The sequence below is a fragment of the Heterocephalus glaber genome, unplaced genomic scaffold, assembly GCF_053883595.1.
Source record: "Heterocephalus glaber isolate CG9 unplaced genomic scaffold, H.glaber_assembly_v1.0 deba00001733, whole genome shotgun sequence".
NCBI classification, from domain to species: domain Eukaryota; kingdom Metazoa; phylum Chordata; class Mammalia; order Rodentia; family Bathyergidae; genus Heterocephalus; species Heterocephalus glaber.
Genome location: NW_028258444.1, coordinates 14,616,650 through 14,630,460, shown reverse-complemented (window position 1 = coordinate 14,630,460; position 13,811 = coordinate 14,616,650). Strand labels below are relative to the sequence as shown.

At 40.3% G+C, this 13,811-nt stretch overlaps 1 protein-coding gene and 1 long non-coding RNA gene across 3 annotated transcripts in view; one reads left to right on the top strand and one right to left on the bottom strand.

The window, feature by feature from the left end:
• LOC110345530 (uncharacterized) overlaps positions 1-12,588 on the top strand; it is a 275,962-nt gene extending 263,374 nt beyond the window's left edge. Inside the window, exon 8 of the long non-coding RNA XR_015446901.1 lies at positions 2,460-12,588. This is a non-coding gene — a long non-coding RNA (uncharacterized LOC110345530). The remainder of the gene's footprint in view (positions 1-2,459) is intronic.
• The window catches only part of Ano6 (anoctamin 6), a 181,697-nt gene that overhangs the window by 26,088 nt on the left and 141,798 nt on the right, over positions 1-13,811 (bottom strand). For both annotated transcript variants that reach the window (XM_004863154.4, XM_087199956.1), the window contains exons 11-15: positions 10,340-10,482; positions 8,187-8,264; positions 3,775-4,000; positions 2,562-2,731; positions 2,272-2,369 (exon numbers count right to left, since the gene is read on the bottom strand). In XM_004863154.4, the coding sequence (XP_004863211.1) occupies positions 2,272-2,369; positions 2,562-2,731; positions 3,775-4,000; positions 8,187-8,264; positions 10,340-10,482 (715 nt within the window). The remainder of the gene's footprint in view (positions 1-2,271; positions 2,370-2,561; positions 2,732-3,774; positions 4,001-8,186; positions 8,265-10,339; positions 10,483-13,811) is intronic.

The following is a 13,811-nucleotide window of genomic DNA, read 5'->3' as shown; positions in this document are numbered from 1 at the left end:
GGAATAATTTAAAACATCCAGCAGAAATACTTTAGGCCAAGAGTAAAAATATCTAAAGGCAAAGTTCAGGTCACTGTATTTTTTAACAATGAGCTTACCTGAAATGAAAATATAAATAGGTCATGGATGCTATAATTTGTCCTTAATTTCTCAACCCTACTTTAAGAAATATACCCTTGTCTCTAATTTTTCAAACTGAAAAAACAGCTCATTGCCAACAATTAGTTATCAAATTTTAGCACTCAGTAATTCATCTGCCTAGTTCAGAAAATGCTTTTTAATAATCTGAGACTGAGTTAAGAATTTTCTTCTATTTTATGTATTTATACAATGGAGAGAAACCTGGTGATGGGGGTGATGAAGAGGAAAGGCAAGCGGAAGGAGGAGAAAGAGGAACTGTATATGATGGGGGAGACAGGACAGGATGGCAGGAGGCTGGAGAAAGAAGGGTGACAAGTGGAAGATAAAACACCCCAGTTGCATACTGGGGTGGGATTTTTTTTCATTTCAAAACGTAACTTGTTTGAGTTTCTGCCTTCATGGCCCAAACAGTAGCAAACTATGCTGTGGGGGGAGGGTTACAGGCTTGGGGGGTTCTGGAGGACACTAGTGAGCAGGGCACTACGTATCTGCATTTAGGCTGGCATGGAATAGAGAAGGGTACAGATGTAAGAGGAAAGACAGAAGGGCAATCAAGTTCCGAGACAGCAGAAACTCAGAGCCAGAAATTGCCTTGGAAAAAAATAGGTGGTGTGTTACAGGGCAAAGGGGAATTAAGGTTGCTCACTGGTTGACTTAACACAGGGAGATCATCCTAGACAATCAGCGTGGGTCCAACATAATTAAGAGGGTCATTAAAGAGGAAGAGGGAAGCAGAGCTACAGAAGGATCAGACACTACTGGCTTTGAGATGGAGAACAGAGGTGACAAGCCAAGGGATGTGCAAGGGATGTGCACCCACCTCTCTAGAAGCTGGAAGAAGTAGAGATTCACCTGAGAGCCTCCTGAAAGGGACTTTGCCCCCAAACACCTTGATGTTGGTCCAGTGAGGCCAGTGTCAGATTTCTGACTTCCTGGGCCATAAAATACTACATTGTGTTGTTTTAACCCATCAATTTTATGGTAACTTGTTACAGCATCAACAGAAAACCAGTAAGATTCCTGAAATCCATAGGAAATATAGATGGCACTAGATTTTCCACTTTGATATGGGATGGGATTTAAGTGAAAATTTGAAAGAACAGTAGATTTTAGCTAATGTCTGAGGTATTACTATATCCTATTTCTTTTGGTGGGGTTATTGGGGATTGCACACAGGGTGCTATACCATTGAGCAACATCCCCAGCCCCCACCTCTTTTTGAGACAGAGTCTAAGTTATCCAGTCTGGGCTCAAACTTGTGATCCTTCTGCCATAGCCTCCCAGAGTGCTGGGATAGCAGGCATGTGCCATTATGTTGGGCTCCTATTCTCATTTTTAAAGAAAAAGACAGTCAAAACTTTTGGGGTTATTATTTTAGACAATTACGTCTTAAAACATTATGTATGTATTCTTATGCCTTAGGGTTCCTCCCCAAAAAAACCCTTTTATTAAAAAATTGTTTTGGTGGTGCTGGGTATTGAGACCAGGGCCATGGGCAACCTGTGAAGTGCTCTACCACTGAGCTACCTCTCTACCCCAGAACTTCCACTGCAGAATTCACATGGGCTTGGAGTTGTGGGATCTTGGTGCTGAACTGCCAGTCGTCTCTTATTGCCAGTGTGAACTTAAGTCAAAGATCATAATTTCAAAGGGGAGGAAGATTAAACTAAATATTACACTGTATATAAACTATGTATCGCTTAATGCAGTGACTGGCACATACAAAGAATTCAACAAATCACTATCACCTTCTTAAAACTCTAGTATAAAGCGGAGGATGGAGGACAGTGAGAAGCTGTGGAAATACGTAGTTCACAGCTGTAACGAGCCCGCCCTCAAAAGCCTGTGATTAGCTGGTGCCAATTACAGCTTAAGCAGCACAAACTAGAGCAGGTAGGGATTTTCATTAAATATAAGGAAGGTTTTACATAATTATTTAATACTGGATATGCTGGATATGCTTCAACCATTGGATAGACTAGCTTGTCTGAAGACCTTTAATTATAATAGATTCTAATCCACTTAGAGGTGGACACACAGCTCTGTGGCTACTAAGGTTAAAAAACATGGACGGGTGGGCTGACGTGTCCCTTGTCCTTGTTACTCAAGAGTACACTATTTAATACTCACGGAAGTAATACTTCTTGTATGTTATTCCAGATTGCTTTTCCTCCCATGATTATTGTCAACTGAGTCGTCAGTTCAAGGAGGCAGCCACCTGGGTCACACTACAATGTGAAAAAGAAAAACTCACTTAGGTTTTAGATGGATGTAACAAGAAACACAGTTACTAACTTTATTTTTTATATTCTGTCTAGGCTAAAAATATCTAAAGAATATACAATGAAGAAACATTAGGCAACTGAGAGAAAACATGAAGCAGCTTAAACTGTCAGGAGAATGCAATTCTATTTCCACACCTCTTCATTTCTGTATTTCCCCAGCCAATATACTGGGTCTCCTGGATAGCCTACAAATTTGCCCTTAAAAAATGCTATGTAGAAGCAGGATGAGTAGTAGTTGACAAACTGGAATAAGAACATCTTCATGGTTAGGCTGTTCTCATAATCAGTCTGGGTCCTTGGGAGTTCTGTAAGTAAAATGAAGAAAAGATTTTAAATTTGTGAAAAGCTTTGAGATCTTAATCAGACACTTATACATGAGTTAACATGTTGAAAAAACAATTAACACTGTTTCCACTTAAACTCTTTTCAGTTCCTTAATATAGCCACTATGTTAGTTCCAAGTTTAAATATTGTTATATAAGTTCTCTTTCCACATGAATACATCCCAAGTAAAAACAAATATTACATATAGATATATAGATACAGATGTAAGTGCATAGGAATAAATTATGTATATATATATTTTTCAAGTATTAGGCTATGAACTGTCTTAGTTCTAAACTGACAGAAAATTATTTGTGAACTGCCTGCTAAATGATGATCTTTTATCTTCCCGAGTTGCACAAAGGTGGGTCTGCTGAAAAGGGGCAGCTTGCTAGAGCCATAGGGGAAGATAGAACAGGCCGTCCACCTAGTCTGGACTCTGAATTGTTCTGACTGTGGGAAGATGACCACTGAAGTCCACTCAGACAGTGACCCAGATATGTGCAGGGTGTGGGAGGCACTTCACTCCGGTCACTAAGCAGCTGCCTGGGATACACGCCAGGAGAAGAAACATTTATTATAAAAGCCAGAGCGGATGAGAGTTATATTAATATGAACAGCATGAGGAAAGACACGGAGCAGTGTGACTGCTTGTCCTCTCTGCAATAGAGGAGTATATCTGCCCCTGGAACTATGGCCCTATTCCACTTATTTGCAATAAAGAGACTATTTGCCTTCAACAGTAGAGTGCATGATCTAATGTAATTGAAAATATTCTTCAGTACTGATCTGTTTACACAGAGCCTGGACATTATAATGATTGTCTTTGTTTTGTTCCTCTTATTCATGCAAAGCTGTAGATAATTCATTTCGATACAAGCTAGATAAAATATGTTCACACTCGAAAATCTCTAAAAAATGTAAGCTATAGGAATTTAAACAGCTAAAAGGCAGTCTCTATTTTTATCAGGTTCTGAAAATGCCTCAGGAATATACAGTGGGCTAAGCTAAGATTGGATCTTACCAAAGTTAGTGATCATGATCGCCACTTTTTCATAGATGGTGTTCAGAATCATGATAATGATGAAGCTAATGATGGAAGCGGTGATGGATGTGGCCATCTGTGGAGTCAGATACTTCTGGAAGGGGTCTGTCCCACTGAAGTTTTTGGGAAGGGTTGTAGAAAACACAATGAACACCGAGAGCCTATAGACAATGATCCCGATAACTGAAGCGATGATCAACAGGATCTGAAAGCACAGTAGGCACAGTGGCATGAAACTAACCATGAATCAGATTTTCACTGTTAAAAATTGGTCCCATGCTGAAATGAACAAGGTACACATGTAAAGCAATATAAATTTCATGTAAATGTCACAGGAAGAGGTGGGAAACAGGACCTGAGACAGGGAAAGGTCTGGTGGAGGTCAAAGGAGGCTGAACTCACTAACATAAGATGTTAGTAACGGGGCAATTGGGTGTGGGAGTAAAGGGGGTTATGGGAGCTCCACGCTTTCTATGTAAATTTTTCTGTAAAGTGTTTAAAAAAAGTATATCTACAAAACAAAACAAAATCCAGTGTATCTTCAGACAGTGTAAAACCAGAATTATGGGAAAAGAGTCCGTTTTTGTAGGACCAATGAGAACATGCCTTCTACAATTATTGAATGATTTAGGTTAGAATTTAGTGGTTTTATGCCCATTAAGGAGATATGATCCCTTCCAACAGGAAACCTGTCACCAGTTCAAGAGTTAGCAGGTACTAGCTTTTATCTTAATCACCTAGCAGGGGAGATTCTAAGCTGGCCATGGAGTTGGTCAGAGGTGCCCTATGCTAACTGCTGGTAGCAGCAGCAGGTCTCTGCTGATGAAAGCTTCCTATGCTTTCCACACTCAGATCTTTAGATTTTATGGTGGCAACCATTCCTATCTGCATTTCCACAAGATTCGTTTCATTGATCCTTATGCTCTAACTGCACAGTGGGGGATCTGAAACACAGTTTGCCCACTGATAGGATTCTACTTCCCAATACACAGCTTTTCTCTGGGCACTGACTAGTGTACATTAAGGTCCCATGAATCTTCTTACTTGATATATAATACTGAACTTTACTGGAGAGGCAACTTTACACTGTTTTCGTTACATCCGCTTCCCTGGATATACTCCAGAGCCATGTATTCGGTGTGTCTGACTGCTCATGTTGACAGCCACAAGAGAGGACGGAGCAAATCATGTCACACTCTTGACAGTAACAGAGGTCACATTTCACCAGCAGAGAGCAGTACAGGGAGCGATTAGTCCAGGACAGGCCTGGAGCCCAGACTCTTGCATGGGAATCTTCACTCTGCCACAAGCTGTAGGATCTTAAGCAAATTAACCTCTAGGACCTCAACTACCCATTTATGCCAATGGGCATTCATTTGTAGAACAACCCACTCACAGAACTGTGGCACATGCAATGAATTACAGGTAAAAACACTTAAGTCCAGGCACATGACAAGCGCTATGTAAATAGCTATGAATACGGTGACCAGTGTTAAAAAGACGTTTTTCTTATTTTGTAAGCAATCTGCTTGTAGAGAAAGCATTATATTTCCCCTGTGATCTTGCTCATTTTCTCCTTCCCTTCACAGATATGTCTTAACTTGTGAAATGAATTAAGATGTATGTAAAAATTGCTAAGGCTGAGAAAAAGTAGATGATGTATCAACTCGCACTTAGCACACCACATACAGGCAGGCCATTTAAATATAATTCTAAAAATTACATCAGTATTTATTTGTTAAGTGACTATAATAGCATTCTTTAAATGCTTATTGTTTACTTCAGCACATATATATTGGTTGAATCCAGGCCTGTGGTAGATGCTAGTATTATACCTCTTTTATAGATGAGAAAAAAGAACCTAAGAGAATTAGCAATTTGCTGAAGATTAAGCGACTAGTCGTAAAAGGACTGGGATCCCCACGATCCCAAGGGCATGCCGACCCTACACGGTACTTACTGCCTCCCATGGGGTTGATGGAATGAATTCTAATGCATTCCAGAGCTTTTACAAACTTCCTAAGTTTCTAAACTTATTTCTAAACTTATCAGGATGCTGAATATATCTGACATTTCTTTACAGAGACATGGAAGCTTTTATTCTTCAAGATTTTTATTAGTCTGATTCTAACTACTTTTTGGGTCATCATTTTAGTATATGCTCACTGTAGGAGTTTTCAAAGTACCCTGTAATGGATGCTGGTTGGTTTTGCTGGACTGGATCTGTTCCTTATCCTAGAAGAGAACTCAGGTACTATTTTTGGTGGTGTGTAGAGGGATAACCCCACCTCTATTTTCAGCTCTGAAGTTGGGGAGGGATTACCCCAATGGTGCTCAAGCAGCAGATCTTGATTGGTTTGAGACAATTAAGGTCTCTCACCCTACTGGCTTCACCAGTAAGAGCCAATGAGATGTAAGGAGATATCTGTTAGTGCCCAGGAGAAAAGATGCTTCCTTTAACATAAAGGGAGCCACTAAAAAGGACCTCTTTTTGCTTAGATATGAGGTGAGATCTGGAATGCTGCAGCCATTTTGCTACCATAAGGCAGTACTCTGACCCACCACACTGGGAAGACACCTGAGGCAAAAGGAGAACAGAATGAAACGCAGAACTCAATGTTATTTAAGCTGCAGTAGCAAACCTGAACTGAAGTCATACCTCAGAGAACCAATAAATAAACCCTCCCATTATTTTTTGTTGTCTAAACTGATTGGAGATTGAGTTTTGTCAACCACAATTGAAAGACTTAATTATAATATAAAAAAATCTGAAAAATTTCCTTCTGTTTATACATAGGCATAATTCTTTCAGAACTATGCATTATTTGCATATTTAAAACCACTATACATATTTTGATCCTTTCTGAAACTAATTATGAAGGATAGCATTTTTACATGTCATAAAATATTTTCATGAGCACACCTTCCCAAGGCTGTGTGGTGGATCTGAAGTGGGACATTTTGGATGAAATATATGTGTGCATTAAAGCATATCAGTATTTTTGAGACTCTTAATACATGTTGTTAAGTGCTTTCTAGGAAGGCTGGGGTGAAGTAAGACTCTAAGACCTAGCTCAGAAACATGGACCCTGACTGAAAGTTGAGAAAGAGTATTGTATTTTAACGTGTACCGGACTGGGTCACTATTGAGGTTTGACTATTTTCTCATGCTTATTAGTCATTATATTTTTTCTTTTGTAAATGCACATTTATATTCTGTCCCCTTTGGTACTGTGATTTCTGGTGTTAGCCTACAAGTGGTCTAGAATCTATGTACTAAAAGTACTAAACTTTTATCCCACCTGTTAACGAGTATTCTTTTCTGGTGTTTTGTTTAAATTCAGTGTATGGAAGTATTTAAACATTTTCTGCTGAAACATCTATTGCTAGAGATTCATTAGTACAGTATTTATAGAAATTTATGGTTTAACATTTTAAAAAATGTTTTGGGAATTTATTATATAGTGTGGTGATTCAAAGTACGGCTTTCTTTAATCTTTACTTTTTCCCCCACTTGCTAACAAGTATTTCACTGCCATTTGTGGAATAATATTTCCTATCTCTCTTTTTTTAGCTTTTAGAGACAGGATTTCAGTATGTAGTTCAGACTGACCTTGTACCTGCTGTGTATCCAAGGGTTGCCTAGAATTTGCAATTCTCCTGCCTCAGCCTCCCAACTGCTAGAATTATAGGTGTATGCCATCAAACTTGACCAAATAATTTCTACCTCTCTCCTATACATATACTGTCTCCCTTACTCTAAATTACTGTTGATATCAGAGCCTATTTCCAATATCCTGTTCTCTAATATGGCCTCTAATCTGGCGGTTCTTGATTCAATAAAACATTAAATTATCTTACTAATATGATTTTGTTAATAACAAACCAAAACGAATTTAAATTCTAGCATTTTAGAGATATTGTTGTTTTATCTAAAGTTGTTTAGAAATATTTTCTTTGCCTATAACATCATTTAAGGCTTTCTTTTATATCTTTAAGTAATTTTTATGGATTTTAAACTTTTAGTACTTATCTTTTTTGCAAAGGCTATTTCTAGAAGTTTTATTTTGGTTGTTGGTGCTGCAAAATTTTTAAATTCTTCATGCTTTCCATTTGGTTTCTTTACCAGAAACTGTAAAATCCTGCGTCACTGGCTTGATTTAAACTAGGGAAATGCAAAGAACTGGGTGAAGCACTGCAGACAGATACAGTAGCTTGAAACCTTAAGAGTTACTCCAGGTAGTGACAAGTAGCTTTCTGGAGACGGCTGAGACCACATAGTTCCAGGCTTGGCTTTTTATTTCCTTGGCATTTAAAATCATATACTGAAAATGTTTTTCCATAATAAAAATTTTTAAACTACTCAAAAAGGAGCTGTGCCAGTTTCTTACCCAGAAGAGGACAGCACTGGCACAGAGGGTTATCCGTATACATTTTCCACAGGCAGTGAAGGGGATGCGCTCTTCTTCCTAATATACAAAAAAAGTTTAGTTAATCAAGGGATTTCTCCGATAAAATTATTTTTCTCCTGATCTGCCAACAAATCTTAGGCTTCATTTAATTAAACAAATTAGTTTGTAACCACAGTCTCCTTCCTCATAACTGCATATTTTTCCTATAATTTCAAACACAACACGTGCAGTGTTTATTTTAATAAGTTTTTTGAAAATGCAAGCATGAATAATAAACTATCTGCCGTGACCCAAGCTTAGGAGTCTCAGTATCAAAGCCACATTCCTGGGCTCGTCTTGGGTTTTAGAAGTAACTATACTGCCAGCACAGAGCCCAGGCAAGAAAACAGTTTCACGGATGCCTGTAATACTCGGTGTCTAATGCATGCATTATACAGTTTCCAATTTATAGTTTATAAGAATAAATTTAGATTCTTAAGAGAGGAAATCAATGCTTCTTATGATTACCTGGACTTTAAGAGTAGCTACAGCATAATAATAGTTGCACATACTTACACAGCATTTACTCTGTGCTATGTATTATTCTAAGTGGGCTTTGCACACAAACTCAATCCTTAACACAACAACATGAAAGCAACTCTATTAGTCTGTTTTAGAGATAAGGAAACTGAGGCACAGAGAAGTTAAATAATCTGTCCAAGATCACCCAAAGTCAGTGGCTTGCTCACACTTGGATTTAGTCTCATTCTTTTTTTTTTTCAGTCTCATTCTTAACACTTCATCATCATACCATACTTAAGTGTCTCTAAATCAGCGGAGGAGGCATTAAAAAGTGAAATAAGGTCAAAAAATAGAAAAATGAATCTTCACTTGCAATTTCTTAACAAGCAACATGTCAATGAAAATTTAGCTCACTTATTGGTGGGCAATTTTAACTATAAAATTGACAGTCTTAAAAATGAACAAATTATTTTTTCTTTAGTATTTTTCAATGTTGCTGATACTATAAGCTTTTTTCCCCCAGTACCCCAAACACTTAATGAACATCTAATTTTATCTAAGTTTTGGCTTTCATTTTTTAATATATACCCTTCAACAACAAATGCTTTAACTCTGTCTTCTCTCGTAAACAATGGTAACCATTCATAATGGGAATTACTGGAAGGTTGTTACACTGTAACAGATAAATGTCACCTTCTATTCATAACTGAACCTTATTTTTTTTCCATTTATAAAATGAGTTTGTACCGCTCCCACCAGTGCCTTTTAGTGCCAACCTTCTCTAAATCTGTGATTCAATTTATGAAATCTATAGTTGGGGATAGTCTCAGATGCTCTTGGTGAAAGCATTTTCTTTCCAAGAGTGATGCTTATTTGGAAACCACTGTCCTTACGTTGATGACTGCAAGTACAATCAGCTCTAAATGTCCTGTGTGGATGGAAAGAAGCAATAATGCAGAGGGTTCAAAAATCACCTTTTGGAGGCTTTGGAATATATAGCTTTATAGTTTTATTTTTGCAGCAGTAGTAGCAGCAGCAGCAGCAAATCTACTTTTCCAGTGATACAAAAAGCCTAGCACCGTGCCTGACCATTGTCGGACCACAGTAAATGGTTTCCTTCTTCATCGACCCCCCACCCCCCCTTTAGGATAACAGCCACACTATTCTGTGCACATCTCAACTAGAATGTGGAGCAGTGACTGAGGCTTAGTGCAAGATAAAGGGTCAGCAGTTTAGAATGGGTAAGTGGCTGTAAGGAGGGTTCATGTGGAAAATTGAGAATTGATGTTAAAAAGCAATGCGTTTTTCCTTATCCATCTAACTCACACTGCACTTTTGAGGGGACATTTTTACCTTTATTACCAAAGAAGGGACCATACTATTTCCAGCATTTACTGTTATAAGCAACGTTTCTTCACCTTGGCTTGTGCGTTAGAATCACCAGAGAAGCTACAAAAACCAAAAACCAAAGCAGTAAGTCTATGCCCAGAACACACGCAGGCTACTATCCTCAGAGCGTGTAGTCATGGAATCTGAGCACCAGTAGTTTTCAAGCTTCCCAGGTAATTCTAATGCGCAGCCAAGGCTGAGGGCCACTGCAGAGTAACTGCGTCTAATAGCACCTTTCTTACCTGAGTAATCTCATTGATCACCACGTGATTACACTGGGCTTCGTACTCTGGTCGGGCTTGTTCTTCCTGCTGTAACTCAACCGTGTCCCACTCATACTCAAGTTCTGCCTGGCGCCGCTTCCAGAACTCCAGAAACAACGTAACTAACAGAGGGAGAGGACAGGAGCAGGTGGATCTTTAAGGAAGAACGGTGTTCCAGAAAGCCACGCTGAGTAACAGTATCGCATCAGTTACCCATAATACTGCTGTATATGGTACACAAAGCCTAACTCATAAGTGATACTTTGAAAGTTATTTTTAAAAGAAAACAGTGATAATTTACACAATGTATGACACAGACTGTGGTTTATGGGAAAGGTAACAGTGGAAGGGTCAGGAGGCTTGTCAGTGCCTCTAACGCTAATGCCTTTCTACCAGCACTTTCTTGCCAACTAAAAACACAAAGAATTCATCATTCAAAAGCAGCTCACGGTCCACCATTCCATTACTTTTCCCCACATCCTCTCGGTCTTGCTCCCTCCCTTTTTTCCTTCCTAAGAGTCTGGAGGAGAAGGGAATGTTTTCATACTCTCCAAATCAATTAGTGTAATATTCTTTTTATAGAGAAAACTGATATTTTTCTCAATCTAAGTATGAAAAAATAATTTTTAGGAATCATTTCTCAGAATTTGCAACTCAAAGTACCAAATGCAAACATTAAATGTTAATTGAAGATGCAGGCTCAGGGTAAATTCCCTAGACCCTTCCTATCAGACTGCTACCCTCAGGCCCTTTCTCTGTAGAAATTCTGGAATTAGCACTTATCTGCTCACAAATACTTTGCAGTTGTCTACTGTGTGCTGAGAATAAACAAGACACAGTCTGTACTTTAGGGGGTGCCCAGGTAGATGAGTGTGGCAAGTACAGTAGGCTACTGAGAAGGTCATGACAAAGCTAAGCACAGGTGGCTCTGGGCACACAGCCGGAATATCTCTCCGGATGTTTTGGGAAGGCCTCCCCAGGGGAGGGACCACTGTGACAAACCATGAAGTGACTCTGAGCTGATCAGGTATGGATGGTAGGTGGAATTAAGGCCACTTTTCCCTAGGGAACTGCACATGAAAGGACAAGGAGGCCAGAGCACCAGGCCTGGGTGTGTTTCCAGGACACAGTCTGGGTGTGAATGAGGTGGGATGAGTGCAGTGGGCAGCCATGCGGAAGACCTTCAGGGACACATCACAAAGGGTCCAACGTGCCTTGAAAGTTAGGGTTTTAATCTCAAGGAGGAGGCGACATTAGACGTAGTCTACAGTGAGCCAGGGAGACCTTCTGGCAGGCACCTAATAAGGCAGCATCTCTGAGGAAGGGTGACCAGGGAGACTGATAAGACATGGGGAGGACAGAAGGGGTGGGAAGAGGTCAAGGATGCTGGCCAGGTTACTGGTTTGGGCAATGCCCTTAATTCTACTTCAGAAATGCAGTAAGAAGAACAAGTCTGAGCGGGAAGATGACTGGCTCAGTTACGATCAGGGGTCTGGGGGCTACTTAAGGAGAGATGTCTAGTAAGTAGATGTTCAGCACAGAATGAAGGGTAAAGATCGGAGCTGAGCCAGGAGTCTTCATTGTTGTGCCAGGGGTGGAAAACTTGGAGTGGATGAGATCACTACAAGAGGGGTCTGAGAAGTGCTAGTTCTCACCCTGGTTGCACCTAAGCATCACTTGGGGAGTTTTTAAAAAATACTGAGCCCAGGCACCAACTCTGAGATTCTGATTTAACTGGTCTGGAATGAGGGTTGAGTATAGGTTTTTGTTTTTCTTTTAAATTCTAATAAGCAGAATTGAGGAATCACTAGAGTAGATAGTAAAGAAAGCTAGAATGAAGCCTGCAGCCCCCACATAGGCAGCCTGAGACGCACGATGGAATCTTGGGGTGCAGCTCTTCAGAGCATGAATCCAACACTCCCCAAGAGGGAGGACAACTGAAGTGTTTAAAAGCACACACTTTCCAGCAGTGTTTGCTTCACCTACTATTTTTCCTATAACAATAAGTGAGAGTCGAGATAACCTGCAGGTTGGAATCAGGCTCAAATTGTATATAGTGAACAGTTATGGCTCTACAACTAAGGGTTTCCCAGGCATTTATGCCTCTGTCCCTGTCCATGGGGAAATGATGGAACTAACCTTTGTCACTGGGAGGAAAACCTTAAGGGACCACGGTGTGACACAGTCTTGCCACCCACCTGAACCATGCTGGCCTCATGTGGCACATATTCCCCAAACAGACTCCTGCTGGGCAGTGCAGATTCTGGCCAGGTTGTGTTTGTATGCAACCCTTGAGGGCTGCATACAGAAAAAGTATAACATATACCACCCATTTACTAAAGCCCCCTACACCCCATATTTCCTCTCTAAACACCCATTTGTTTCCATCAAACAGAAGACCCCTACTTTAATTTATCCAAGAACTCTACTGCTAGTATTGGATATTCCCCCATCCCTGAAGTTCTCAACTCTTCCCCCCATAACTATGAGATCATTCCAGTGATACTGTATGTTTTTCTCAAAAAGAGTATACTTTGTTCCCTATGTCAACCCCTCTTCTGCTCTACAATACACGCAGCATGCCTGCATCCTTACCTGTATCTGCTTCTAGGTTGTCTATCATGTCCTCAAGAATGTCACCTTCATGAGGGCACTGATTTTGTTTGTTCACATCTAGAGTTCTAGCACACAGTAGGCACACAGTGAATGAACAAAGTGAAAGAAACCATGCCAGACACGGCAAGGACCCCCAGTATTTGGGAAATCATCCACTCAGAGGTTCCAGCTGATGCCAACTGCTCCCCTCTATATAAGACCATCAATTTTTCCATCACTCTCAGCTATACTGGTCCACTTGGGCCCTCAGGAAAAGGCCTAGCTAACCCTGTACCCAGCAAAAGCCTGGCTCACCTGAGGTGGAGAGTATGCCATAGGGAATCTGAGTTTATTGGTGATGTCACAGCCAGTTCTTGAATCTTGACTGCTGGACAGAGTCCAGGGTAGACAAACTGCAGGCAACACCACATGCACTATCGTGCCTCACAGGTTTCACAAATATACTCTTTGAACCTAACTATATTTTAAAGGAAATTGTGATGGAAAACATTAAAATCCTGTTGCACTTTGGCACCTGCTATGGTTTGATCTGATCTGAGGGTGGACCTCCAGGATTCATGCACTCAAAGGTTGGCCCTCTGTGCGGTGATGTTGGGAACTGGTGGAACTCTTGAGAAGTGGGGTCAAGTGGAAGGTGGTTAAGGGGTCAGGGACACTGCCTTGGAAGTGATTATGTGGTTCTCATGGGACCCCAGTTAGTCCCCAAGGGAGTAGGTTGTTATAAAAGAGCAAGACAGGCCCCTCCCCAGTTTCTGGCTTCCTGTCTTGCTAGGGGATCTTTTTCACACACACTCCTGTCATGATGCTATCTGTCATGTTACATAGCCAAAAGAGT